This window comes from Hoplias malabaricus, chromosome 7, assembly GCF_029633855.1.
Source record: "Hoplias malabaricus isolate fHopMal1 chromosome 7, fHopMal1.hap1, whole genome shotgun sequence".
In the NCBI taxonomy this organism is placed as follows: Eukaryota; Metazoa; Chordata; class Actinopteri; order Characiformes; family Erythrinidae; genus Hoplias; species Hoplias malabaricus.
In genome coordinates this window covers 17,088,229-17,114,052 of record NC_089806.1, presented here as the reverse complement: position 1 = coordinate 17,114,052, position 25,824 = coordinate 17,088,229, and the positions used below count along the sequence as shown (strand labels likewise).

Sequence of the window (25,824 nt, the reverse complement as noted above, 5' to 3'; positions counted from 1 at the left end):
TTTTCCCTTTTCTATGTATTCTTTAAGCGTGTGGATTCATATGCCTCCACACTTCATCACAAATCTGAGAAATGTTATTTTAAAGGGCCAGTTGTACAGTTCAAAATATTGGAGATGGTACAATACCTCTTTTTCTCTTGTTTTCAATAGCAATATGGTTCATTAATGAATCCGCTGATATTTATATTTATATTAGTGTATACATTTAAAATCTCTTTATTTAACAAGTTCTAGGCTTTTTAACAGAACATGCTTCTTTAATAAAATGTAACATTATCTAGACAGGTTGCAACATGTCGATTTTTCATGTTTCTGTTTCCAACGTCTACACTGGTCCGCTATTCAGTTTAAAGTTATTACAATACTACTAACAATAATCTTCTAATTTCCAGCTTTAAAATGTTCACTGTCAGACAATTACACTGTGCTGGTGTGTTAATAAGCTTTATGGAAAAAGTCCAAAGATGTTCTCCTTCTCTAAATTGCAAAAGCACAATGCAGATAAACTTTGTCCATGCACAATTCCCTTTTTTCAGTTGTCTGTGTCATTTCCTAATTTTTTTTGTGTGTGAAACATGGGACCACAGTGGATGATGGGAAACAGCCTTGAATGAATGAATGAATGAATGAATGAATGCTCTCTCAATACCTTTGCTCACCCAAATGGGCACACAAACAAATGAAGCATGTTTGAGTAATGGGACACAGCTAATTGATACTCCTCCTGACATATAACTGGAATTATGTCACTTTAGTGAATACTTAAGTAAACCAATAACTGTAAAAATGGATTCAGGATATGTATTGGCTCTGGGTGTGTCTGTTGTATGACAGTACTCTCCTTCAGCACTAGAGGATGCTGAAGTGTCGTAAATGAAATCCCCCAGCAGCCTGAAGAGAAACGCAAGCTGCTTCTCCTGAGTCACTGTGCCCTGTCTGCTCTGTTTATCCTCCACTCTCCAGCCTCAGACAGCCATACTGCAGCCACAAAAACATCACCTACCTCTTGCACTTTAAACACTGCAGCAGCACAGAGCTGAATGCACACACACACACACACACACACACTCAAACACACATCAGGTGATACACAGGAAAACACCATTATGTATCCACGTTTTTGTCCACGGCCACAGAAACAGGCACCAAGTTCAATGTTAATGGATTGTGATGTGAGAGAGAGAGAGAGAGAGAGAGAGAGAGAGAGAGAGAGAGAGAGAGAGAGAGAGAGAGAGTTAAATCAGTTTCTTAGACTCTGTCTTTAAGTCTTCAAAGGCACTGGAGCAGAAACAGAGAATGTTGTGAGTGTGTGTTTGTGTGTCTGAGATGTCTCTTTGAAGACAGACCTTTGAAGGCTTGACAGAGAAATAAAGAGAAAGAAAGAGAGAGATGGAAAACAGCAATGACATGACTGCATGTATCCAAATGGATGCTTTTGTTTTCTGCAACAAAAACGTGTAAATGGTAGCTGAGTTTACTGAAGATTACAAATAAGAGTTAACGGCCAGTGTGTGATAACGGCCTTCACTGAGCAGCATTTTCAGCACACACTGACCCACTGACCACAAACACTCCACTGTTATAATCTCTCTCCCGCTGTTTCTTCCTCGCTTTCACTTTCATTCTTGCCATCTGTTTCTCTCTTCTGCTCAGTTTTCACACTTTCTTTCTGCACTTTCTTATTCCTTCTCTATCTATCTATCTATCTATCTATCTAAAAGACACCACAAAATACTTGGCCTAAATATGCCACATCTGCAGTCCTCTTGTGGTCCACTTGTGGCCTGTAATGACAGTGATGACTCAAGGTGAGTCTGGCTACCAGAACTCAGCCACAGCTCCACCTTCTATGCACCAGAAGTTAACATTTGGCACACCCATGTGCCATAACCCAGTTCAAGCCCGGCTCCTGAGAGCTGGCCCATGTCTGGGCCTCACAACAATTGCCAGTGCCGGATCTGAACAGTAAGTTTATCTGCTGACATCTCAAGCACTGCAATCATTAAATCTAGCTACAACCTCATAAACACATACACACATTGTGTCACGACGTGGGGTCATATGTCATAAGTCACATGGGTCATTCAAGGTTATCTTATATTATATATATATAGTTATACACAAAATTTGAGACACTAAAATCTAAATAAAAGATTGGTGGGTCCTGAGCCTACTGGGAATCACTTGGTGCAAGGCAGGAACACACCCTGAAGGGGGTGCCAGTCCTCCACAGGGCGACACACACTCACACATGCACCCACATCTATGGACACTTTTGAGTCGCCAATCCACCTAGCAATGTGTGGAGGAAGCAGGAGCACCCGGAGGAAACCCACGCAGACACAGGGAGAACACACCAAACTCCTCACAGACAGTCACCCGGAGCAGCGCTTCAACCCACAACCTCCAGGTCCCTGGAGCTGTGCCACCTTGCCGCCCTAAACTTTTATATCATAATCCTATATGTCATAACGACATTTGGTGTCCTTAGTTCCCAAAAGTTCACGAAATGTTGAAGCAGAAGTGATGCAACACAGTAGTAAACAAAATGCATGAAAATGATCATTTATATTATTTGTACATTTTTCTCATTTTTTTTTTTAAGTGCAACTCAAAATATGAAGCAGTTCCCAAATGAACGCTGCATCATAGAGCAGGTCATCCTCATGGGTGTGGTCATGTAAAAAGTATGTTTAGTACAGAATCTCTGATTCTGATGTCAGTTTCCTAGTGTAAATCACTGGCTAAAAAATGGCCTCTGAACACCTCTAAAGACAGAGCTCAGTCATTGTCTCCATTAACACCACTGCAGAACATCCTGGCTACTATCTCATAACCATGAGGACACAATGAAACTCTAAACCTTTATCCCCTTAAACCTTAAAGACTCCAAATACTCACAAGTACATATCTCACACAGTATTCAGTATCAGTTCAGTGAATACGGATAAATTTGTATCATATCACAATTTCTTCCAGTCTCACTCAGAGACTGACTGAGGTTTTACTGTGATGTTGGCACACGGACAGCATTTGTAAATTTCTCATTATTCACCTGTGTAACCTAGCAACAGCAGGCAGCAAATACAACATTTATTAGAACTATTTTTAATCACAGACTATGAATAAACATTTTGGTTAATCAACTTCAGCTTCAATAACGGAACTGTGGTATGATCATAATAAAATGTACCCATGACCAAAATCCAGTGCCAGCATTTCAGTACATTATCATATAAGCAGGAACTGAATAATAAGCCTTCAGATTAATAACTGCTTCAGCCTGCTGCTTAAGGACTTAATCTCAAAGGGTGGGTATGCCGTCCACAATTCAGTTCCCCGTACTTATAAATATGTGCACATTAGATTCATAGCAGTTACTGAAAATTAAATATTAAAATTAAATAGTGAATTATAAATCATAAATCCCTTCCAGTGAAAACAATGTTTTAACATTGCTAACGTGTCAGGGTGGTGGTGTTTATACGCTAGGAGACAAATCAAGAGTGAAAAAACAGTTGGAATCAATGCTGAGCATTTCCACTTTCAAACTGCAGTTTCATACAAAGGGATTTAGACATCCAGGGTTTCTAATATCATAAACCTAAGGAACCAATCCTGTCAACTTGCATGGCAGGACTTTCAAGCTGGAGGCAAGCTGCAAAGTGGTGGATAGATATAGAAGGGGGGAGGGCAAATTGCATATTCATAGATCCACGTGTATAGAACGAAGTCGAAGGTGTAGAGTTACAGCTAAGCTACTTTTAAATCTTAAGCATTTTTTTTTTCTTGGAAGTAACTTCTAAAAATGTAATTCTGATGAACAGAGGTGAGTTTTTAGGAGTTTAATCGATGACCAAGGGGTTCATGTGTTAATGCCATCATATATTTGTAAACACCAAGCCAACATATATTTGTAAATTCAGAATTTAAAAATCTAGACATTATCACTATTTAACAGTGGAATGTTCTGTGATTAGTTCAGGATCACAAACAGCACTCCAACTCATCCAAAATATACTACATAGAACTCCATCACTCAAGGAACCATAATCAGTACTGTGTTACGTATTTGACTGGTAGTAAAATATCTTGGATGAGCAAAATAATAAAATGATCTTCATCATTCATTCATTATCTGTAACCGCTTATCCAGTTCAAGGTTAATAAAATGATGTATTTTGTAAATGTTAAGAGATACAACTCTGTGTAACAAGGGTCTACCCAACAATAAATAATTAATAATTACCCATTTTAGGCCTAAATGCCACATTTTATATACCTTCTTCAGAAGCTGAATTCATTAACTAGCAGAGTGTTATATGTCAAGTACTATTTAGACACATTTGGACATTTTAAACAAAGTTAATCTCCAAATATTATCCTGTGTGGATTGGATTGTGTAGCTGTGCACTGGTTCTGTGCGAATGACACACCTGTGGAGGTTTGGATCTCCTCTCCTTGTGAGTCCAGCTGCAGCTGGCTCCAGCAGCTGGCTGCACTCCTGCTGACTGGCCCAGGCCAAAAGTTTCTGCACCTGGTGCCCTCTCCTTCCTTCTCACTCGCTCACTCTCTCTCCCTCTCGTATCTGGCCTGGGCGAGCTCCATCCGTTCACATCGTAACTCTTGCTTTGCAGCTGTCGTTCGTACTGGGTTAGAAACTGAGGCCTACTCTCAGGTTTCCCACCCATCACATGTTCCACTACAGCCATACCGCAGGCTCTCACTGAGACCGAACACAGCGTCTGTCAAAACTGTAATACAGTGAGACGAGCCTCAACATGCTTCAAAACTCCAAGCACTGCTGCTGCACCCGTGCCCTGCCAGCATAACAACACGATCACCAAAGCTAGGAATTCTGAAAATACAATCTCTGTAAGAAGTATGACACCATCTAATGTTCTAATACACTACCATTATGGCTATATGCTAATGCACTAATTTGTCTTATTATTTCCTAAATTTGGAAAAAATATACAGCCAATTTTCTTGTGAGTAATCACATAAAATATTTATCTCTTCAGAAACTTGAAAAGAACACTGAGATGCCATAATAGAATTTGCTCTAAATATATCCAGAATTAATTACACAATTATAAATCATAATGAAAACCACAAAAAACATCTATTTTGCTTAATTTTCAACAATCACAACCCTTACTCTAGCAATCACAGGTATATTCAAGGCAGGTCATTACATTACTGTATAAAAGTATATCATTATACAGTATAATCATTTTTTAGCTTATAATTCATGACATGACAATATAAGTAATTGCAAATTTTTGAACAGCATTTTAAAACTTTCAGGGTCAGAATCTATGCTTCAAATAAACCAGCATCATTACAGTGTAAAATAAATCTACTTCTGTAAAGCTACAGAATTTCCTCTGAGTGAATACACCAACCTCATCCAAGCAAAGCCAAGCCAAGCCCGCTCACAGTCATCTGCTTCACACATACATGTGCACGCCACTGAACAACAGTAAAGTGGGATTCAGAAGAAGTGGTAAGTAACACAATTGCATTAATGGCTTTAACACTGATGTTCTTTTAAATCTAGCAAGATAAAGTGAAGACAGTGTTGAAAACCAAGGTGAACCAGGACATCTGTGGGAACAGGCAGGACGTTGGTGCGATGGACACCTTTCTCTCTCTCTCCCCCCTTTTCTGTGCTCCTTATTACCTCCAGAGCAGCGCACACACAGTCTGGCAGTTGGGGAACCTAGCACATCATTCATGTGTCACCACCGCCAGCAGAAAAAAGACGAGAGGGCTAGCTGAGCGCTTTCTAAAATTATACACAGCTAAGACCCTGACTCACACCACACTCCTAATAAGTGCTCCAATCAGATTCACAGCATTAGTATTATTGCACACAACAAAGAGGCAGAAATAGTACCTGCACAAAGCTGCCTTGATGTAATAAATCAACTGTTGGGTAGGAGAAAATTAAAAAATAAAACTATATATAATATGACCAATCATCAATAGACTCCTGATATAGTTGGTGATTTCAGATACATTGTGTTGCACATACATTCATTTGTCCACACCCTGTATCTATAGATGAAACAAGTGACTTTCTGTAAAGTTCACCACGCACAAACGACAGCTAGAAGGGTATAAAACTCTCAGCACTGGGCTGTTGAACAGAGGAACTGCATTCTCAGGAATGATAGGGCACCATCCAATAGTTTTAAGATAAAATGGAACAGTGTTTTTGATCCAGAACAGTTCATTCAACAACAGTAATGGCTTTGGCAAGTTGGTCAAAATGTTTTAGAACACACACACACAAAAAAAAAGAAAAACAAAAAAATCCATGTTTTGTATTTATCATTTTTTGCCAAATGCCACAAAAAATCTACTCCAATTAAACAGGACTAGAATATATATATATATTTTGTAGTAAAATATGTAGTGGGTCAGTGTTCTTTAAGTACATATGATACCTATTATTTATACAAATAAAACAACTATTAAGTTTAAATATTGCCCACACTTCATCGGCATTTTCAAAGTGAAATACCCTAGGCCCAGACACCCAGTTGACTCCAGTGCTCTTCTATTTTAATATAATTTCTCAATGCTGTTGTTATATTTATTCTGATTTGTGCATTGTTGTACATTGTCACAAGGCAAAACGAATAGAAATTTCAGTCACCCTTAATGGACACTTAGATTGAGCAAAACCATAATAAGCCCTTAGGGGTCCAAATTACATTCTGATTGCATTCATACTCAGAATCTATCACAGCTTACCCGCATGGAGCTAATTTTACACATTTATAGATTGCACAGTAGCACGATGCATTCTGATGTGGATAACGTATACCTAGAACTCCTTAAATGATTATACCTACAGAAATCACAAAATCACTGCTTAATATTTTAAAGTAATAGTAATTTCTGAAACAATTTAACTTGTGCTTCACTCAAAGATATGTATTTGAGTCATATTATGATGTATTTTAATGCAAAGATGCAGTAATACGTAAATACATTTATAAGTTCTAGACAACTACTTGTTACATGTCCAGATAATCCTTGTCCTTATACAAGGCCGATTTCCAGAAAAGCTGGGATGCTTTGCAAAATGTAAACAAAAAGCCATACATAATGTGTAAATCATTTAAACCCAATGATTAACTGAAAATAATACAAAAACAACATTTAAAATGTTAAAAATGAGAAACTTTATAGTTTTTTGAAAAATATATGCCCATTTAGAATTTGAGGCCAGCAACATGTCCCAAAAGAATGGAACAGGGAATAAAACACAGATAACTTTGTATAATATTACAAAAGATAAATTAGGTTAATTGGCAACAGATCTGTGACATGATTGACTTTAGAAAGAGTATGTCAATTATAACCTTTTTTTAAATTAACCTTGTTCCTTATTTACGGTACACTCGCAGAAAAAAAGGGACAGCAGAGCTACATAATTGGTCATTAAAAGTACATACAGTGTAAATGTACCATTAAATGTTCAACAGTGGTTTTAAAGTCCAGTTTTGTTCCCTAAAGGTACTTTACATTCTCTTCTACAGTAGGAGAGGTGAGTATTTGTAAGCCATCATTATAGAACTGTGTAAAACATAAGAACATAATATAAATCCTGGGAATGTGCTGCCATTCAAAAATCTCTTTTTCTAGAATGTCCTTGCTTGTTTCAAAAAGACAATGTCAATCCACATGGATTACAACAGCATGACTATTTCACTTCCAGAAATACAGCAACTGATCTCCTCAGTTCCCAAAGGTTGACAGAATTTTGTTAAAAGCGGAGATGATGCAAATCTGGCCATTTTTTTGGAATGTTTTTGGCATGTTGCTGGCATTCAGTTAAAATGGTCAAATATTATTGTTAAAAAATCTATTAACTTTTCAGTTTCAGCATTTAAAACATTGTCTTTGTAGTGATTTGCAAATCATTGAATTTTGCTTTTATTTACATTTTGAAAAACATCCCAACTTTTTGGGAAAAAAGGGTTTTTATAATAAGGCTTGCTATAGTGAAGCATGCATGATAAAACAAGCTTAAAAATCCCACATAAAAAGCAATGTTCCATGCCAGAAGATGACCTTTTACATGTTATGGTGTTTAATAGTATCAAATAAACATGTTTCATCATGTGACATGCTTACAGCAAGCCATATCATGAAGCATTCTATGTCTATATTTCAGAGCAACATGTAAGCAATTGTCCAATATGAATATTAATATATGATTATGAAAAGTAGAGCATGCAATTTATGCAATTTTAACTTCAGTTAAAAAATGTTCGTTTGTACATTGCCACTGTACTCTACTGTCATGTTGGGTTTTTTTTCTTGAATATTCAAATTGATAAAGAAACTAGCACAGACACCCCTACTCAGAATGCATGTATTCAGGCAGTAAAAAAATTAAAAAGGGAAAATAAAGACAAATAAACGGAGGGAAAGTGTGGTCAAAGGAGAAAAGAAAGGTAAAATAGGGTAGGAAAAAGGGCATACTTTTCGCAACGGCGATTCAGCTGACCGGACTTTCTTGGGAGATATCTGTGAAGAGAGCAAGAGAATTAATATCTTGTGGACCCCTCTTCAGAGATATCTCCTATGACACCGCATTAGACTACAGTCAAATATGCATTCTCACAACTCTGCTGTCTTACATTTCTGAGAGCTGCAAAGCCAGTGTTGTAGCCATCCTCAGTCCTGACCCTTTTCCTAACATCCTGTGCCTCACTAAACACCTTCCTCAACAATCCTGTAATCTCTATACACATCCACCTTTAACATTCTGTGGAAGTTCACTTATTGGCAGTTAACCATGTGTTATAAAGCCTCAGTTTTAACATACCACTCTTCACTGGCTTAGAGGAACACACCATATATTATCCATATCTTTTCTGCATCTGAAGCATATGGCTACTTCCCACAAACAACATATTTGATGTGTTTCCTAATACTTAAAACAGAATAAAAACTCACTGACGCTAAACTCACGTATAATAGATGCTACTGGGTAGTTGCTGCAAACCATCAGTAGATTTTTTGATAAATTATAAACTGAAAAATAAATGTGTTTTTCTAATTACAGGGAACCTCATCAGTGTTTCTGACTATGGTGTTTGAAGTTAATCCATAAAACAGATATGGATCCATATCTATTATTATCTGTTAATCCATAAACAGATAAACATTTATATTATAAAGTTTAGGGACCCTATATAAATAGTGCTTTGGTTCTTTTAACAGTTGCTATGCTTTCTATTCCATTCTCCTCATATTCTGATGCAGAAAGCACTGTTTATTTGTATGCGGTAGCCGTGAAGTTAATAATTCAAGACTAGCAGCCCGAAAACTAAACCTCTCTGTTTTGTTTCTGTTTCTTTTGCTTAAAGTTTGCATGTTTAGTGCTGGTTTTGACTGTTGTCCCTGAGGACCGCTTATGGATTTGTATGCAGTGTTTAATAATGCTTCGCTTTTATCCCTCTATTCATCTAAAGAAATAAAGGGACACGTTAAACAGCATGATAAAATAATCATTATTATGGCAAATACATTCAGATGCTGAAATACAGCAGATCTTTCCAGTGCTGGTGTGCTGAGTCTGTAGAGTTGCCTTTTGAATAGTGACAGTAACACACACAAGGGTGTACAGCACACAACAAAGAGCAAAGCTACAAAACAGATGCAGACACAGGGCAACATGGACAGCAGAAAGAAGGCAGGACAGGGAGGCTACACTGGCACCGGCTATCAGAGGGGACACAGGAAAGCCTTGAATAGCCTATATCTAAACATTCTATACACATAAAGTATTGTGCATAAGCCAGAGACAAACTTCATTTAAAAGTGAATAGCTTTTGTGCATCAGTAATGTCTCTACATATTTTAACAGAACATCACACAAAAGCCTCAGGATCTAAAACAGTTTATCCACACTTTGTTTTTATGAACACTTCCATTCTTGGTTGGATTTCTGCTTCACACAGAAACAAAGTCTCCTAAAAAAAGAAAAACAAGTTGAATGTTGAGCCTTGAAGTTAAATAAATAAAGCATGGTCTCTGACTTGGTCACAGCACTGCAAAACACTACACAAAACTAGTATAATACAGCAACAAAGGATACTCTACAATCTAATAGAAATGGGCACTTTAAATATTAGTGGTCAACATTAGTGATCACTGCATGCAAAAGTGACACTTGCATTCACAAGAATTCCCTGTACAATGCTGGGAAAATGAAATGGAAGCAGAAAGGTGATTTCCAGAGCCAAGCAGCACAAACCTGTTTTAATTTAACATTTCCACTGTTCAATTATAGCCATGTGGACACTGGGGATTTTACTGTGCACTTAAATACTCTCAAAACAATGCACCAAGGTAGTCTTAACCATTTAGAAACAGACCAATTGCATTTTATGAAGGGGTAATAAACTAGGCATGACTCTGCTCTAGTAAAATAAAACACACATATTAAGTTAATATAAAATTTGTATATGATTTTTTTTTCACATTTCTGCATCCATTTTTGTTTTAACATGTTACCCTCCCATAATGACAACAAGCGGAATAAACACCAACAATTGTGATACACTCTCAGAAAAAAGGTACTAAAACAGTCATTGGGTTGGCGCCCTCAAGGGCACATTAAGATGAGTAATATTCCCTTGCAATTATACACAGATTAGCCATAACATTATGACCACCTTGTTTCTACACTCACTGTCCATTTTGTCAGCTCAACTGACCAGACAGGAGCACTTTGTAGTTCTACAGTTACAGACTGTAATCCATCTGTTGCTCTGTATACTTAATTTCAACCTGTTTTTCCCTGCTCAGCACCCATATAGAACCACCAGAGATCAGGCATGATTCGGGTGGTGGATCATTCTCAGCACTGCAGTGACACTGACATGGTGGTGGTGTGTTAATGTTTGTTGTGCTGGTAGGAGTGGATCAAACACAGAAGAAGTGCTCCTGTATAGTCAGTGGAGTTGAGACAATGGACACTGAAAAAAGGTTGTCATAATGTGTATATTTTAAGTTGTACTTTTCCTGGAATAAATGTAATGTTGATTTATAATTCATTTAAAAGTACACAATCAGATGTTATAACCTTGAGTTTGTAATTTGCTTAACAAAAATCAGACCAGGGCCCAGTTTCTCAAATGCATCTTGTAGTTAAGATCATATTACCTGGTAGAGAGAGTTCAGCGTGAAGCTTGTTCGACAATTGAAGAATTATCTTTGTGCTAAGATGCATTTGGGAAACCCAAAACCTTATAGTACCTTGGTTTTTCTGACAGTGTCTAGTGAAACCCATAGGCCTGTGATTGTTCTGTACCTTCATGGGGGCTAGCTGGATAGGGGTGATATAGGAGGGGTCCACCATGGGCTTGGGCCGGTTGGCTGTGTCTGCAAGCAGACTTTGCCATTGCTGAGGCAGTCCAGTGAACTTCTGCTCGCGAGGGTCAAACCCGGTGTGGACACGGTGCTCAAAGTTGGAGGGGGCCGAGATCTCCAGACGCTTCTTCTTCTTTCCAAACATGTTGGAAAAGCTGGCCAAGCCTGAAAGAACACAAAGTGTGGAATAAATATATAACAGTCAGTATTACAGAGCTTTGCGGTGACATCACAGAAACATGGTAAGGGTAAGTGATAAGTTGGTATACAATGTTCCAGTACATACAAAATGTCTCTGATTAAATGATCAATATTTGTACAAAAATGATGTCATCTTACAAACTCTGTGTACCTGCAGTTTTAGAGTTTTGGAACAAATGCGAATAATACAATTAACCAAAGAATAAATAATGCACCAACACAAAACATATGTTTAAGAGTAGAGGTTTACATGATAGCATGATTTAACTGTTGTGGTCAGTGATTGACACAAATAGTAATATCCACCCCAGCTCTTACCTGCACTAGGTGTCATCTGTATTTCACATCATTTATTCTCTAGTGTCACCTATTTGAAGACTACACAAATCAGTCAAATAAGAACCTTAATCAAGGCCATTTCAGCTTGAATATGAGTTTGCTAGTATAGTATAGTCTGTAAAGGCTGAAACAATCTGGCAAAGTCAGGTATAAGAGTTCAGGGATGCTTCAGAATGTGTGTAAAGCTGAACAAAGAGAAAATGTGGAGATGGGGCGGATGTGGGAGCAAGTTTGAAATTATGTGATTTTGGATTTTATGTGATATATAGGGCTAAGGGGAGGAGTTATAGGGATATGGTCCTACTTCAAAAATGTTATCATTACATAACTCCAAAAAGAAATAAACAATGACAGTCACTAGAGCATCTACAAAACCATACTCTAAAATATAATGCATCAAACAGCTGTTTTTTTACTCCATATGCACACAAAGAATTATTCCTCACACATATATCAACACAAAGGTCAACAGCACATCAATTTTTATATAATGTACAAATGATAAAATAACGCATCTGTAAATATCCTTTTCAGCTTGCAGCAGAATGAAAGATTTGTATCCTGGATACATCAGCTCTGCTAGAACTTCAAGACATGAGCTATAATTAAACACCATTTGTGAGATATGCCATCTCTGGATTTCAGCCTTATTCTCTGTAAAACCTCCACAAACAATTCACAGTATGAAAGGAGAGTGCAAGCAGCTCCCTAAACATCACCTAGAAATACAAAATTCAAGTGTGTTCATATACAGTGGTCTCAAGCATATTTGTGCACTTTAACCATTTAACCATCTGCAAATATTAATGAAGTTCTTTAGATAAATTCATAAAACGTTAAACAAAATGATTTGTTTCAGCAAACAAAAGCTATTTTCACAACATTCAATTGCTGGTAAACCCTTTGTGTAGAAAACCTGGAAATGCATTTTAATCAGACTACATGGAAAGAACTTTAAAGGACATGGTGAAAATACTAAAAAAAGAGTTATTCCAATGGTGTCAGTGAGCTTGTGTTCTTTGATGAGATCTAATATGTAGGATGTTTTGGATACAATCCTGTGGAAGTCAAAAACTGCCCAAATGATAATGATCTATAAAACATATAAGCATTCAATTCAGACACGACTCAGTGCCTTCCTCCCTTTGAATACTGCCTTAGTATGCAGCATTCTGGTCATTTCAGACACCGCCATTGACAGCTGATAAAAACAAGCAAAGTGTGAATACATTTATTCCTGAAGAATCCCCTGGAAACGAAGAAGGCATCTAAACGACATCTGATCACTCCCTAACCCCTTTGTGTTTTCACTGATGAATAGATCTCAGTGTGTCTCCATCATCCGTCACTTTTTGTTCCTCACTGTCATTCAGGAAAACAATAAAGTCCTTCAGCTCAGACACGCCAGACCCTGCACTGTGCCAGGCTGACCTACACACTGCCAGCTGTGCTGCCAACACACACGCTCGCTCTCACTCACACTCTCTCTCTCTCACACTCACACACACACAAAGAGAGCTAGAGTCAGCTGTGGAAGAAATGAATACATTTCATTACAGTTGATCTCCACTGAAGCCACACCATAGCAATGTTCAAATCCTGAATGAATCACTTTTTCAAACTAGAATTGGTTCATTTCAGGGTTCATTTAAAAACTTCTTTGTAACAACTACACACTATCTGTCCAAGTAGGGTCAAGAGTCAAGACGGCCAAATTAAATACTAATCTTCCAAAACATAACTGTGAATTCAATTCTGTAATTCATTAAAGAATGAATGTTTGCTTATGTTTTCTCTCATGATGTTTGGTGTATTTGTGAAAGTCTTACTCCACTGGTGATAACAGGGAAGGAAAACATCAGACTTACTTGATGAATCCACTCATTCATTCATTGTCTGTAACCTCTTATTGAGTTCAGGGTCGCGGTGGGTCCAGAGGCTACCTTGAATCATTGGGCACAAGGCAGGAATACACCCTGGAAGGGGCGCCAGTCCTTCACAGGGCAACACACACATTCACTCACACCTATGGACACTTTTGAGTCACCAATCCACCTACCAACGTGTGTTTTTGGACTGTGGGAGGAAACCCACACATACACAGGGAGAACACACCAAACTCCTCACAGACAGTCACCCGGAGCGGGAATCGAACCCACAACCTTGAGGACCCTGGAGCTGTGTGACTGCGACACTACCTGCTCCGCCCCTTGTTGCCTCCAAAGTTATTTAATTTTTTATGCAGGTGAGAAGGCTGACTGTACTTGTGTAAAGGGGAGAGTACTATTACAAAATAGAAATGATATTTCATATTTTAATCAGTTTTACAACAAATTTATTCTGAATCTATAATAAATGTCTTATTATTGTCATAATTTATTCTAACAATGTTAACAGATTGTCATATTGTCCAGCCTTATTTGTGATTCAACAAATCCATAAATCATGTAATTTGCTCAAATGGACACTTTGAAAGAGTCTGTTCAGTAACTGTTCACACCTCAGTACTAGTTAAATCCACTGTCCACTAACCAGCTTAAAGTGAACAACAAGCGCTTACATGGACAGCTAAACCTGGCCCCACAGGAACATCTGAGCATCTGAGCAACATCCAGAACTCAACCCAGGTGCTGAAAAGCAGCAGGATGTTTTGCATGAATGGAGAGCTCTATCTCTCAGAAACACCTGAGAGAGCTGAAAATGTGGACAGCTCCCAGTGAGAGAGAAAGTGTAAAATAACACAGAAGCTCATAGAGGTGATTAATAGAGTCTTTCTCATTCAGTTTGCTCACTTGAGCTCCAGGGGAGTCGTCGGGTATGATTTAGTGGTGTTAAACAGTAGGGAGCTGGGTGTTGGGGAGGCATGGGGTTTCTGAAAAGGAACAAGGTGCAGTCTTTAGGACAGGTAGAGAATGGCCTGGTCAAATACAGGATTTCCCTATCAGGGACCTGGACTTGGATTGCACAATAGGGACAGAAAGCCATATTGTGATTATACTGTTACATTTTTTATATCCATTTGCCTTAGAATATAAATAAATTGGGTAAAATCCTTGATATGACATGACTAAAAATTATGAAGGATGTACCCTCTGAAACATGTCGTCACCAACTTTGACTCATCACTTTGAAGTGTGCCATATCTTAAAGACAGGAAGGCGAACAGTAAGAAATGTTTTAACTGGAAGTCATCTGCCCTTAGCTAAGTTTGCTTTAGTGTGATAACTGGCTAATGAGGCACTCCTTGAAATACTAAGTTTATAGATGTTTTAACAGAATTCAATTTTTGGTTGTAAACCTTAACGTGGAACCATAGGCTTTCCCATTTCTTTTGTACTGCCTTTAACTTGGACAACAATTCTGGTCATTAGCCAGTATCAACACATGTGGTGTCTGAAAGGATTCATTTGCATATTGTAACCTAACAATACCAGCACTGAAAATTGCAAAAGTAATTAATAAACACTATTTTGAGCAGTCAAAGCTTAAACAATTGTGGGGCAATGCAGTTCTCTCTGGTTTGTTTATGTTCAGAAGCTCAGCATCTTTTAAAATGGAAGGGTATGTTTGAGGGAAAATTTACTGTTGTTTGTATGTGCCTGAAAAGTGTCTGTAAGTTTTTATTTACTGTTTAAATTATTATAAACTGTTTAAATTATTATAAATTAAGCTCATTTTTAGCTCGAGTTGTTTATTTTTGTAGCACATTCCGTGATGCAGTTAGCTATCTCCTGAGTTTGGAAACATTTCAAACTTAATTCCAAATTAAATCATCAACACTTTCATCACATTTTCATAATTTTTCATAAATTTTCAATTGATTACACATCTCTCTCTCTCTCTCTCTCTACTTTTGTTCAGAATCAGCTTCTTGTCACTGGTAAAGACGCGGCTTTCCCGCAGTTTCACGGTCCTTTAAACAGTGATGATGCTGAGCATCCACAGAGTTCAATAGCGAAGCAGCGAAGTGCAGCGAAACAAGACGAATCATTGGATAAATGCTGGGCTTTGTCCCGCCCATCGGACGCTCAACGTCTCTGGAGGTCTATGGGGCAGTGGGCTGGCCTCGGCTGGCCCGGACGCTCAGCTTCTGCATGATGATTGGATAATCTGTCTGAAACTGACTCCCTTTTTGATTGACAGCGAAATGAGCGAATCAGCGATACTTTGGTGTAAAGATTCGTGGGAGCGTTACATTTTCATTCTGTTCTGAGTTGAACTAGACTTTCTTAATCTTCTTAGCGGCATTTTCTTTGTTAAAAACGACTAGTGACAAATCGAGCTTCTATTTCTGGTGGGTTTTTTGTAGCTGTTTGTGTTTGGAGACTGACTTCTATCACTCTTTCTGACTTCTATCGCAGTTTCTGTCCAGCGGGTGCTGCTGAGCCCTCCACCGTCACAAAGCACTCACAGGCGGACACACTTCACATGGGCCAAGGCCGTTTAAGGAGCCTAGCTCTGCTGGCCATTGAGAGGACGCTAGTCAAGTCTGTGGAAAAGACGCCTTGTTGGTACGACAGGGTCACAGATCATTTTCTTGAAAAGGAACGGAGGGTAGAATGAATGAATGAATGAATTTACATACATACATACATACACACATACAGTGTGTGTGTATTTGGTAGATTATTTGTTTGTTGTAACAATGCTTTTTGGCAATAAATCTTATACTTTTGGAAAGCCAGTTAATTCCCTTTTAAATAGTGCCACATTTGTAAAGGACATGCATTTGTGGGATGAGCAGTAGAGCTGAGTATGTGGGTTGCACCCTTGAAAAATTAGCCAAATCTTCTCTACCAAAGCCAAACATCCTTCCATTGACTCGTTTGGTGTGTGGTGGACTGGATCATTTAAGTTTGACATACTGGCAATTAACAGGAGCCCCAGTAGCACAGAACAATACACAGCCACAACAGCCTGGCACCTCCTCCTAATACTGGTCACCAGCCTGGTCACACACAGCTGTGGGATGGCATCCCATTCTTCAACCAGCATTTGTCGCATGTCAGCTGACATGGTTGTGTTGGTCACTCTGGCACGAACAGCATGCCCAAGCTGATCCCACAAGTGTTTTAATGGGGTTGAGGTCAGAACGCTGGCAGTCCATTCCATCCTCTCCACTCCCACATTCTGGAGGTAGTCTCTAATAAAACCCGCTCTGTGTGTGGCAAGAGTTTTCATCTTGGAGGATAGAGTTTGGTCCCAGACTGTGGAGATATGGGATTGCCACAGGTTGCAGAATTTCATCGCAATATCTCTCTGCATTGAGATTGCCTCCAATAATGACAATCCCTGTTTTTCCAGTGAGAGAGATGCTGCTGCACACCATCATACTGCCTCCACCAAAAGATCCACACTTTGACCATATGATCTTACTGCCGTAAGCAGAATCTGGACTCATCGCTGAACATAACAATACTCCACATGTTCAGGTTCCAATGCACGTGTTGCCAACACCAGTGGGCCTGACAGTGAAGGGCAGATATGGCAGGCCTCCTGGCAACCCGATGACACCAGAGATTGGTTGCGTTCAGTCTGTTCCAGATTTTCTGGGCAGAGAGCCGTCGGTCATATCGTCCTGCAAACCTTGACTGCAAATCTGTAGATCTTCTTGGGGTGTCGTCTTCTTGGGACACCCACTTTGCTTCCTGTCTCTGACATCCTGTTATGTGTAACTTGGCCTTCAATTTGGAGATGGTACTAGGGCTCACTCCAAATGCTGCAACTTGGTTTTGTGGCATGCCGATTCTTGGAGCAGGCACTTACTGTAGCAGGGCCCATGCTCACCTGGGGGTACCATAAACTCAAACAAGTGTAAATAGCAATAGCAAAATAAGCTGTTTGGCATTGGCAGAGAAGATTTGACAGATTTTTCATGCGAGCAACCCACATTCCCAGCTCTACTGCTCATGCCACAAATGCATGTTTCTTAGAAATGTGGCAGCATTTAAAAGGTAATTAACAGGCTTTCCAACAGCATGAGATATATTGCCAAGAAGCATTGTTGAAACAAAAAAATAATCTACCAAACACAAATTTCCTTACTTTATGTATAGTTTATTTATATAGCAGCAGAAGGTAGTGTCACAGTCACACAGCTCCAAGGACCTGGAGGTTGTGGGTTTGAGCCCCGCTCCGGGTGACTGTCTGTGAGGAGTTGGTGTGTTCTGCCTGTGTCCGTGTGGGTTTCCTCCGGGTGCTGCAGTTTGCTCCCACAGTCCAAAAACACATGTTGATAGGTGGATTAGTGACTCAAAAAGTAATGAATGAATTGTCCGTAACCATTGATACACATCAGGGTCGCAGTGGGTCCAGAGCCTACCTGGAATCACTGGGCGCAAAGCAGTAACACACCCTGGACCGGGTGCCAGTCCATCTCAGGGCACCACACACTTACAAATTCACTCACTGTAACTGCATGGAAGTGAAACCGTACCACACACATCCATAACATTATATATATTGTTACGATATGATGTCATTACTTGACAGAAAGAAATCTAATGTAAATGTAAGTAATTACATAACACTACATAATGGATTCTGTAAATGAAATTATTCTGTAGGTAGTGTCTATAGGTATATAAGATTATATCCATGTCATGTCACACTGAACCACTGTGTGTATCTTGCACAGCTGCATACATTTTTCTCATGCCAACACATGTAGCGCTGACTCAAAATAACAGCTTATCGTGTAGAGCTCTGCATTCCCTACACCTATATCAGCTCCTATCTGTTTTCTGTTGACATGTCAATCACCTTACTTCATCTCCTACGCAATGCGGCCATGCAACAGCCCTTTCTTCTTCTGGCCTCATGCCCACTAGCTTCTGTGCTTCTGTTCACTGGCAGAATGTGCTGCCAATGGGGCCTGTTGCTGCTTCAGTATCTGTCCACTTTAAATGCCCTCTTAAACAGGGATCACAGCAAAAAAAAAAAATCTTATCTCCTATATATGAGAAGGAAAAAATCCTTCTCACTTTGAACATAAGTAAATGGAATGGAAATATTTTTAATGTAATTTTGGAGCACTTCTGCTGGAGTTACATTAAGTTTTTGTACAGAAAAGGCTAAAAAATTCTAATTCCAAACTATATTAGCTGATGTAAACAAACACAACTTCAACAATGCGTGACTCCATTATCACCACATGCTACCCCAGAGTCCCCTTTTCACACAGAGATTCTAAAGTGTCTTTAATCCAAGGTTACAAAGGTGATTATCAGAAAAGTCCCCCCTCCCCCCCACTGTGCCATTTATTTAATGGGGTGAATACAGTTCGAAAGAGTATCTTTCAATCTCCTGGCCACTGGATCCAAGTGCCTAATTTTTATATGTTGCTAGAGAGATCTACACTAAACTATAATAACAGATGAAAGTAAGTGTTCTCTTTAAGTCCATGTTAATTAAGTTACTCATCCAGTTAAAATGATGGTTAAAGCAAACAGGTTTGATTAAGTGGTTTCTGATAATGTATGGCAGTTGTCACCAAATGGTTCTGAATATCTACCTTCCCACAGACATTAAATTCAACACTTGATCCATAACACCTTTGCAATAACTTATAAAACTGAATGAAATGTTAGATTTAGCTTGGAGGTTTATAACATACTTTTGTCCTAAACAAATAAAATATATGGACCAAAAATTATTTGGACTTCAAGCACTGTTTTTAACTATTTATTTATTTATTTATTTGTTACAATTAGCAGTATTCTCTCAAAAAAAAAGCTTGAAGAAAATTCAAGCATATTCAAGAAGATATAATTCCATTTTACTTGCTTGTTACTAGTTTACATGTTAGTATATAAGCCTTTTAGTTCAGAACAAAACTAAAAGATGCTACCTTCATATAATAAGCATATTTAGCCCAAACCTTTTTTAAAATCTTAAGCATCAGACCTACATTACTTGTAGACCACCAGTAAGTGACAACAAGAGATGGACAACAGCAGAAGGTTCCATGTCTGCCTTCAGTGACAGGTTAGCATGTGTTAATTAGCAGCTTTGAAAATCCAGTGCTAAAGCCCTACATTTTTTACACATGTATTTTTTGATTATGGGAAAATAGATTTGATGTTGATTTGATTATATGATAGAAAGCAGACACCTCCTTGCCAAAAATGAACGATGTTTTTATCAGGTGAGAAAACATGTACATATATTTTTTTTTTCATTATGTGTCTGAATTTTTATTAGAGCAGAACCCTGATCCCTGAAGCCTCTGTCCAGACTAAATAAACACTTGTTTGAGACATGCTGTTGGGACTTGCTGATGACATCAGAGCTAAATCATGACATGATGTCTTAACAAAGAGAAACTCTGAAAGTTTAGAGTGAAGCATGACTGGTTTCTGACAATACATGTCCAGATTAGATGTGAGTTTAATGTGCTGGGGTTTGCTCTGTTTGTGCCACGCTTAAGGGATTGGGTGGGATTATAGCCCCAGGGATGAGAGTGAAGGGGTTGTCTGTAGTCATACTCCAAATGAAACCTATGACCTAGATGAGTAGGGACGTCTTGGGAATGGGATTACACAGACTAGAAAGAGCTTAAGCCATCCTGGGCAAACAGTTAAGAGAGGGGGAAAAGGAAATGTGACAGAAAGTGCAGCTTTGGCCCTTTTTTCTGACTTGTCGCTTAATAGTCAAGCACTTGCAAATGTGAATACACACAGCACTAAATCTAATGGCATACATCAATTACATTTTCAGGCTTTTAGGCAGAGAACCACTCATACTCTCCTGCTTTTAACTGTGGAAGTTTGACTACATTTTTCTGAGTGAAATGTAGTTAAGCCAGAGAGCCCTGGAGGATTCCCTCATTGGATATTTTTAATGCATGATTTGTATTTCTTATGGTTTTTTTTATTTATTTTTTTGGGGTGGTGGTGCACAAAAGTTCTTATTAATGAAGAGACAGGAAAAAAAAACATGAATTACAATGCAAAATTTTTAAACCCAGATTAAGACATCAGATACCATATTAAAAATTATATTTACGCTGGTGTGGTGATTATTATACAGCTTCCAACCACAGTAAGAAAAGCCTCCTAGACACTGATGCTGCATAATCAGAAAGCACAGTCATATACAGAATGTATAATTTTAGTGACTTACAAAGATTTTAACTCCAACACCAACAGGTGTACTTTGTATGTTTACAATTACTGGCTACTGTTTGTTTGGTAAATGGCACAGTATTTAGCCCATGTATTTCTGCATAATTTATAACTTCTCTATCCCATTTGTTAATGGAAAGGGACCACAGCATGACTAATGTTGTGTAGAGATTGGGTGGTGGACCATTCTCAGCACATCATGACACAAACATGGTACTGGCATAAGTGAGTACACATGTACAAGGCAACAAAATGTAGTTTAGCATCTAACTAAAGTGCAATAAACAGTAAGTGCAGAATGTAAAATATATACAAAATATAGGCAGAGTAGGCAGAGGTATGGACCAATATACATGTGAATATATTAGAGGTATTTTAAACTGTTGTAATATATACACATGTGAATATGTTATAGAGGTATTGTAAACATAATATACTGTTTGGATAGAAAATACTATAAACATGATACACAGATGGAATAGAAACATAATATAAACATGATATACAGATGAACTAATTTCCAGTTTGGTTTACAATGGAAGGGTTGAATATGCTTTTATTAAATTAATATGCAGAATATGTCGAACCTATGAAACTTAATATACAATTTATTTACAATCTCTGCCAGGAGTTGAAAATTGGTGATAAAACTTTCAGAGTAACGTAAACCAATGTCCTAAAGTTCCTGTCGGTTGAAGGATGTTAAAGAAAAGCTGTTCTGTATGAAAAGATTCAAAATGAGCAGGAAAATACTGCAAAATGTGTTCACTCCGCCATCTTGGTACCAACATTTTGGGAGTTTTAAACCCCACAATATCACTGTTATTATGAGAATCTGTCAAAATATTCAGCCAGCAGTAAGCTGTATGAAAACTGTCAGAAACTGTATATGGCATGGGTAACAAGGGTTTATTAATATGGTTCATGATAACTTAAAAAACTTTAATATTTTCTTCAAAATATGTACAGAGTGATGATGTGGTTCCAAAGGAACTAGTTATAATGAGGACTTTCAAAATAGAACATTATTGGAATCTCAACTAAATGTAAAGTCGCCTTTGATCACACCATTTTGTATTTATTTAAACAGTGTTTAATTTAATCTAATTATTATTTGAACTGTAAAGCTAAAGTAGTTAAATTGGCGGGCCAAATGGACAGGAAATATAATGTATTGGAAATGCCTTTTTAACTGAAAGATGTGACAGTGCTCAGGTTGCTCAACTGCTGAATGAAAAATAAAATAATATTCCTCTTTTGACAGGCACATATTAATAATATTGTTTACCCTGACAGATACATTTTTTCAGGTTTATCCGGTTTAATCATCAAGCTCTTGTGGTTTATGTAAATCTTTGATGCCAGATTCAGATTAATCATGTATGTTTCAAACTAACAGCCAAATCATCATATCTTTATTTTCCATACTGCCTTTTTATTTATTTATTTTTTTTTTAAAGACTGCCACTTACTGTTGGGCTGCAACACAAATGGCTCCTAACACCCTACGAAATAAACTCATGAAATTAGAATTTCTTTGGCCAAAAAGCTTTAGAGTTAAAGGTATTAATGTCCATTTCCAACAAATGCCAAGAGTCTTGTGGTCTGAGTGGTGTCAGTGAAAGTAGAAGCCATGTTCAGAATTTTAAGTTCTGTATGTCCCCGAACCATCTGTCACCATCTGAGAGACGGCAGGCGTTTCCCGCTCAGAGCAGTGCAGGGCAGTGTGGGACAGTGCGGATCTGGCCATTCACCAGCAGTCCTGCTAACAGCCCAGACCCCACGGCTATTTTAGGCCCCTGTACACATGTGCTCATAACACAGGCAACTAGACTATACTCCCAAAGACTCCCACCATGTCATTCCCAGGATGTCCTCAACAGGACAGGGCTTAGAACGGCATCTATGTACATAGCACTCTTAACTGACCTATGAAAAGCATGCAGCACCTGTAGGTTGTACTTCGCAACTCTTAAACTAAGGTTAGGTTTGCATTACAGGGTTCATATGACATAAATAGTTTCTAATACATGGGCTACACATCAGCGAGAACTTGTAGCCAGTAAACAAGCTACAATGTCAAATAACATGGTTAAACCAATTAAATAGGCCCTGTTCTTTCTGACATTTGATTGAGCAATTAACAAACAAAAAATACATCCAAAGTAAAACATTGAACTAGGTCAATCCAAAAAGAATGACTAAACATCTGGACAGAAGACTGGACTGTCCATCCTAAAGTTGGTGGTCTTATCACCCTATATAAGATGCATGAGAAAATGTCTTTATGCAAATGTCATAATGGGAATCATGAGAGCATATTGATTTTGTCACATTCCAGTGTAGTGACAGTGGTAGCTAACAAAAGCAGCTAGTGCTAATAAAAGTCATGTATCCACTGAACTTTAGGTGACTGTTCCATAGACATTAATATGGAAACAGATATGGGTCATTTGCAAACACAATCCTGACCCTTCAAGGCTAACGTTTGCACTAGGGCTAGAAAATATACAAATGAGAAACGTTTCTCTGTTTTACCTTAGGCCACGCTACTACACCAACAATAACTGCCTACAATATGTGAATCGAATTTGCTAACCCACTGTATTTGACTTGTGGATGATCAATGGCAAACAAGTCAATCCACCTTACAAATGCCCTGTTCCTGAAATGTTGTGCCAGTTTAAACTGAGTTTGACATGAACAAGAAGCACTACCAAATCTTTAAACATGCAAATTACATGTGTGTCCTTTACCTTTATTCATAAAAATACTCTGCAGAATTGAAAGTGTCAAAATGTAATATTATTATAATTACATTTTCTCAAGTACACTTATTTATCTGTGAAATGTTTTTTCTGCCTGTGACTTCAACAGAAACCTGTGCTGATTGAAACAGACTACAATTCATGACAGATCACCAGAGGTGGGTGGTAATATACTACTTTTACTTGAGTAACGTTTTTGGATAAATTGTACTTGTAAGAGTAGTTTTATTGCAACATACTTTTTACATTTACTTGAGCATATATTTGTGAAGAAAAAGCTTTACTATTACTCTGTTAAATTGAACTAAAATCTGCTCACTACTCGCTTCTTATATTGTTTTGCTTTGTCGAGACTTCCAACAGAGGCTCTGTCACATGACTGTATCTCACCAATCAGACAAACACCTTTGGTCTCTTAAGAACCTTTTAAATAACTATTTATTTGTATTTTATTTGAAAGAACCATCCTTTGACATGTGCTTTCAGGAACCAAATGAGGTTCTTCTAAACTGCACAAAAAATCATTATTTACTCAAATGTAAGAACTATTCTCTCCTAAGTACAATATGTAAATCAAATTCAGAGTATTCACAAAAAAATTTAACTACACAAAGTAGTTTCTTAAGTGTGACGCCACGCATGACATTTGCTGTTTCCGGGTCCAATTGCGCCTAAGGTCCCCTGTCATACATTCATAAAATGTGTGTTTACTGTTTGAATAAAGCTGAATGTCTCAATCAGTCATGTGAGCTCTGTTCAGGAGTTCAGAAAAAGATTTAAATTAAAGTTAAACAGAAGCAAACGTGTGTCTTTGGCCGCACAATTTGTACATCCATAGTTCATTCCGATGTGTGTTGCTGTGTGCTGACTGACTGGGCTGCTCCGTTTCTGGGAGCACAGGAGCCGCCATGTCTCGCACTCACAGTCAGAGCTGGTGTTTTGTAACGAGCTGTTTTGCCAGCGATAATCTACTATAAGAAGTAGCTAAGATTTGTACAGAAAGTCAATTCAATAGGTGCTAGTCTGTTTTTTTTTTTTTGTTTTTTTTTTTAAATACCTCAGCAGCAGTTTGGACCCGGATGTGACTTTTGACTATGTGGAAATGTAACGACTTAACAAGCAGATAGTAATGATAATAGCAGAGTGTAAAAGATCAAAAACAAAACATTACCAGTTAAATAATAACTACCAAAAAGGGAAAGATATTAAAATGTAAAAAAAATTATTGATAAATATAGTATAAACAGACAGCTGTGCAGGAAACTTTAAAATGAAGGTGATATCAGTGATGTGACCCATCAGCAAAGAGTCTTACCTGGAATCAGATTCATTGTTTCTTTTAAACGAATCCACTCCAGAATCCGCTTCCATAAAACACTCCTTTTGAGCATGTAGAAAGGGAGCTGTGTTCTGGACCCTTCCTGCGGTGAAAGCCTGGACCAGGGCAGTTCACCCATGTGAACACAGAGAGTGTCCAGTGAGAGACTGGGCCCAAAAAAGTGCAGACGGCAGCATCCCGCCGCAGACAGACTAAGCCCAGAGCGCCAGTTCACAGGCCAGTCTGGACACTGCTCTGACCATACCATCGTCACACTGCAGCCACTAGTTCCCCTCACATGCTGCCTCACTTCCTTTCACACCACGGTGCGCACTGGCACCTTGTATGCGTGTTGTCACACACGCATACATACACAACATCCGGTGTGGGACTGAACCCCAGCCATAGCACACTTGTGTGTGTGTGTGTGTGTGTGTGTGTGTGTGTGTGTGTGTGTGTGTGTGTGTGTGTGTGTGTGTTTATGGAAAGAGGAGAGAAAGAGAGAGATAGCAAGAGCTAACAAGAGAGAGACTGCTGCTACCGTCATTCAGCACATAGTGTCAGATTGTAATCTGTCACACAAACACACACTAGGTTGAAATTAGGACTATGAGTATTAATTGGACTGTGAATCAACTATTGTACAAATTATTTTTTGAAATGATCAATG

General features: G+C 38.3%; 1 protein-coding gene across 3 annotated transcripts in view; it reads right to left on the bottom strand.

The window, feature by feature from the left end:
- pak5 (p21 protein (Cdc42/Rac)-activated kinase 5) overlaps nt 1-25,824 on the bottom strand; it is an 83,017-nt gene that overhangs the window by 27,429 nt on the left and 29,764 nt on the right. For 2 of the 3 annotated variants that reach the window (XM_066677032.1, XM_066677031.1), the window contains exons 2-3: nt 11,345-11,568; nt 8,506-8,550 (exon numbers count right to left, since the gene is read on the bottom strand). In XM_066677032.1, the coding sequence (XP_066533129.1) occupies nt 8,506-8,550; nt 11,345-11,548 (249 nt within the window). In that variant the 5' untranslated portion in view covers nt 11,549-11,568. The remainder of the gene's footprint in view (nt 1-8,505; nt 8,551-11,344; nt 11,569-25,824) is intronic. The other variant, XM_066677033.1, reaches the window with a different exon arrangement.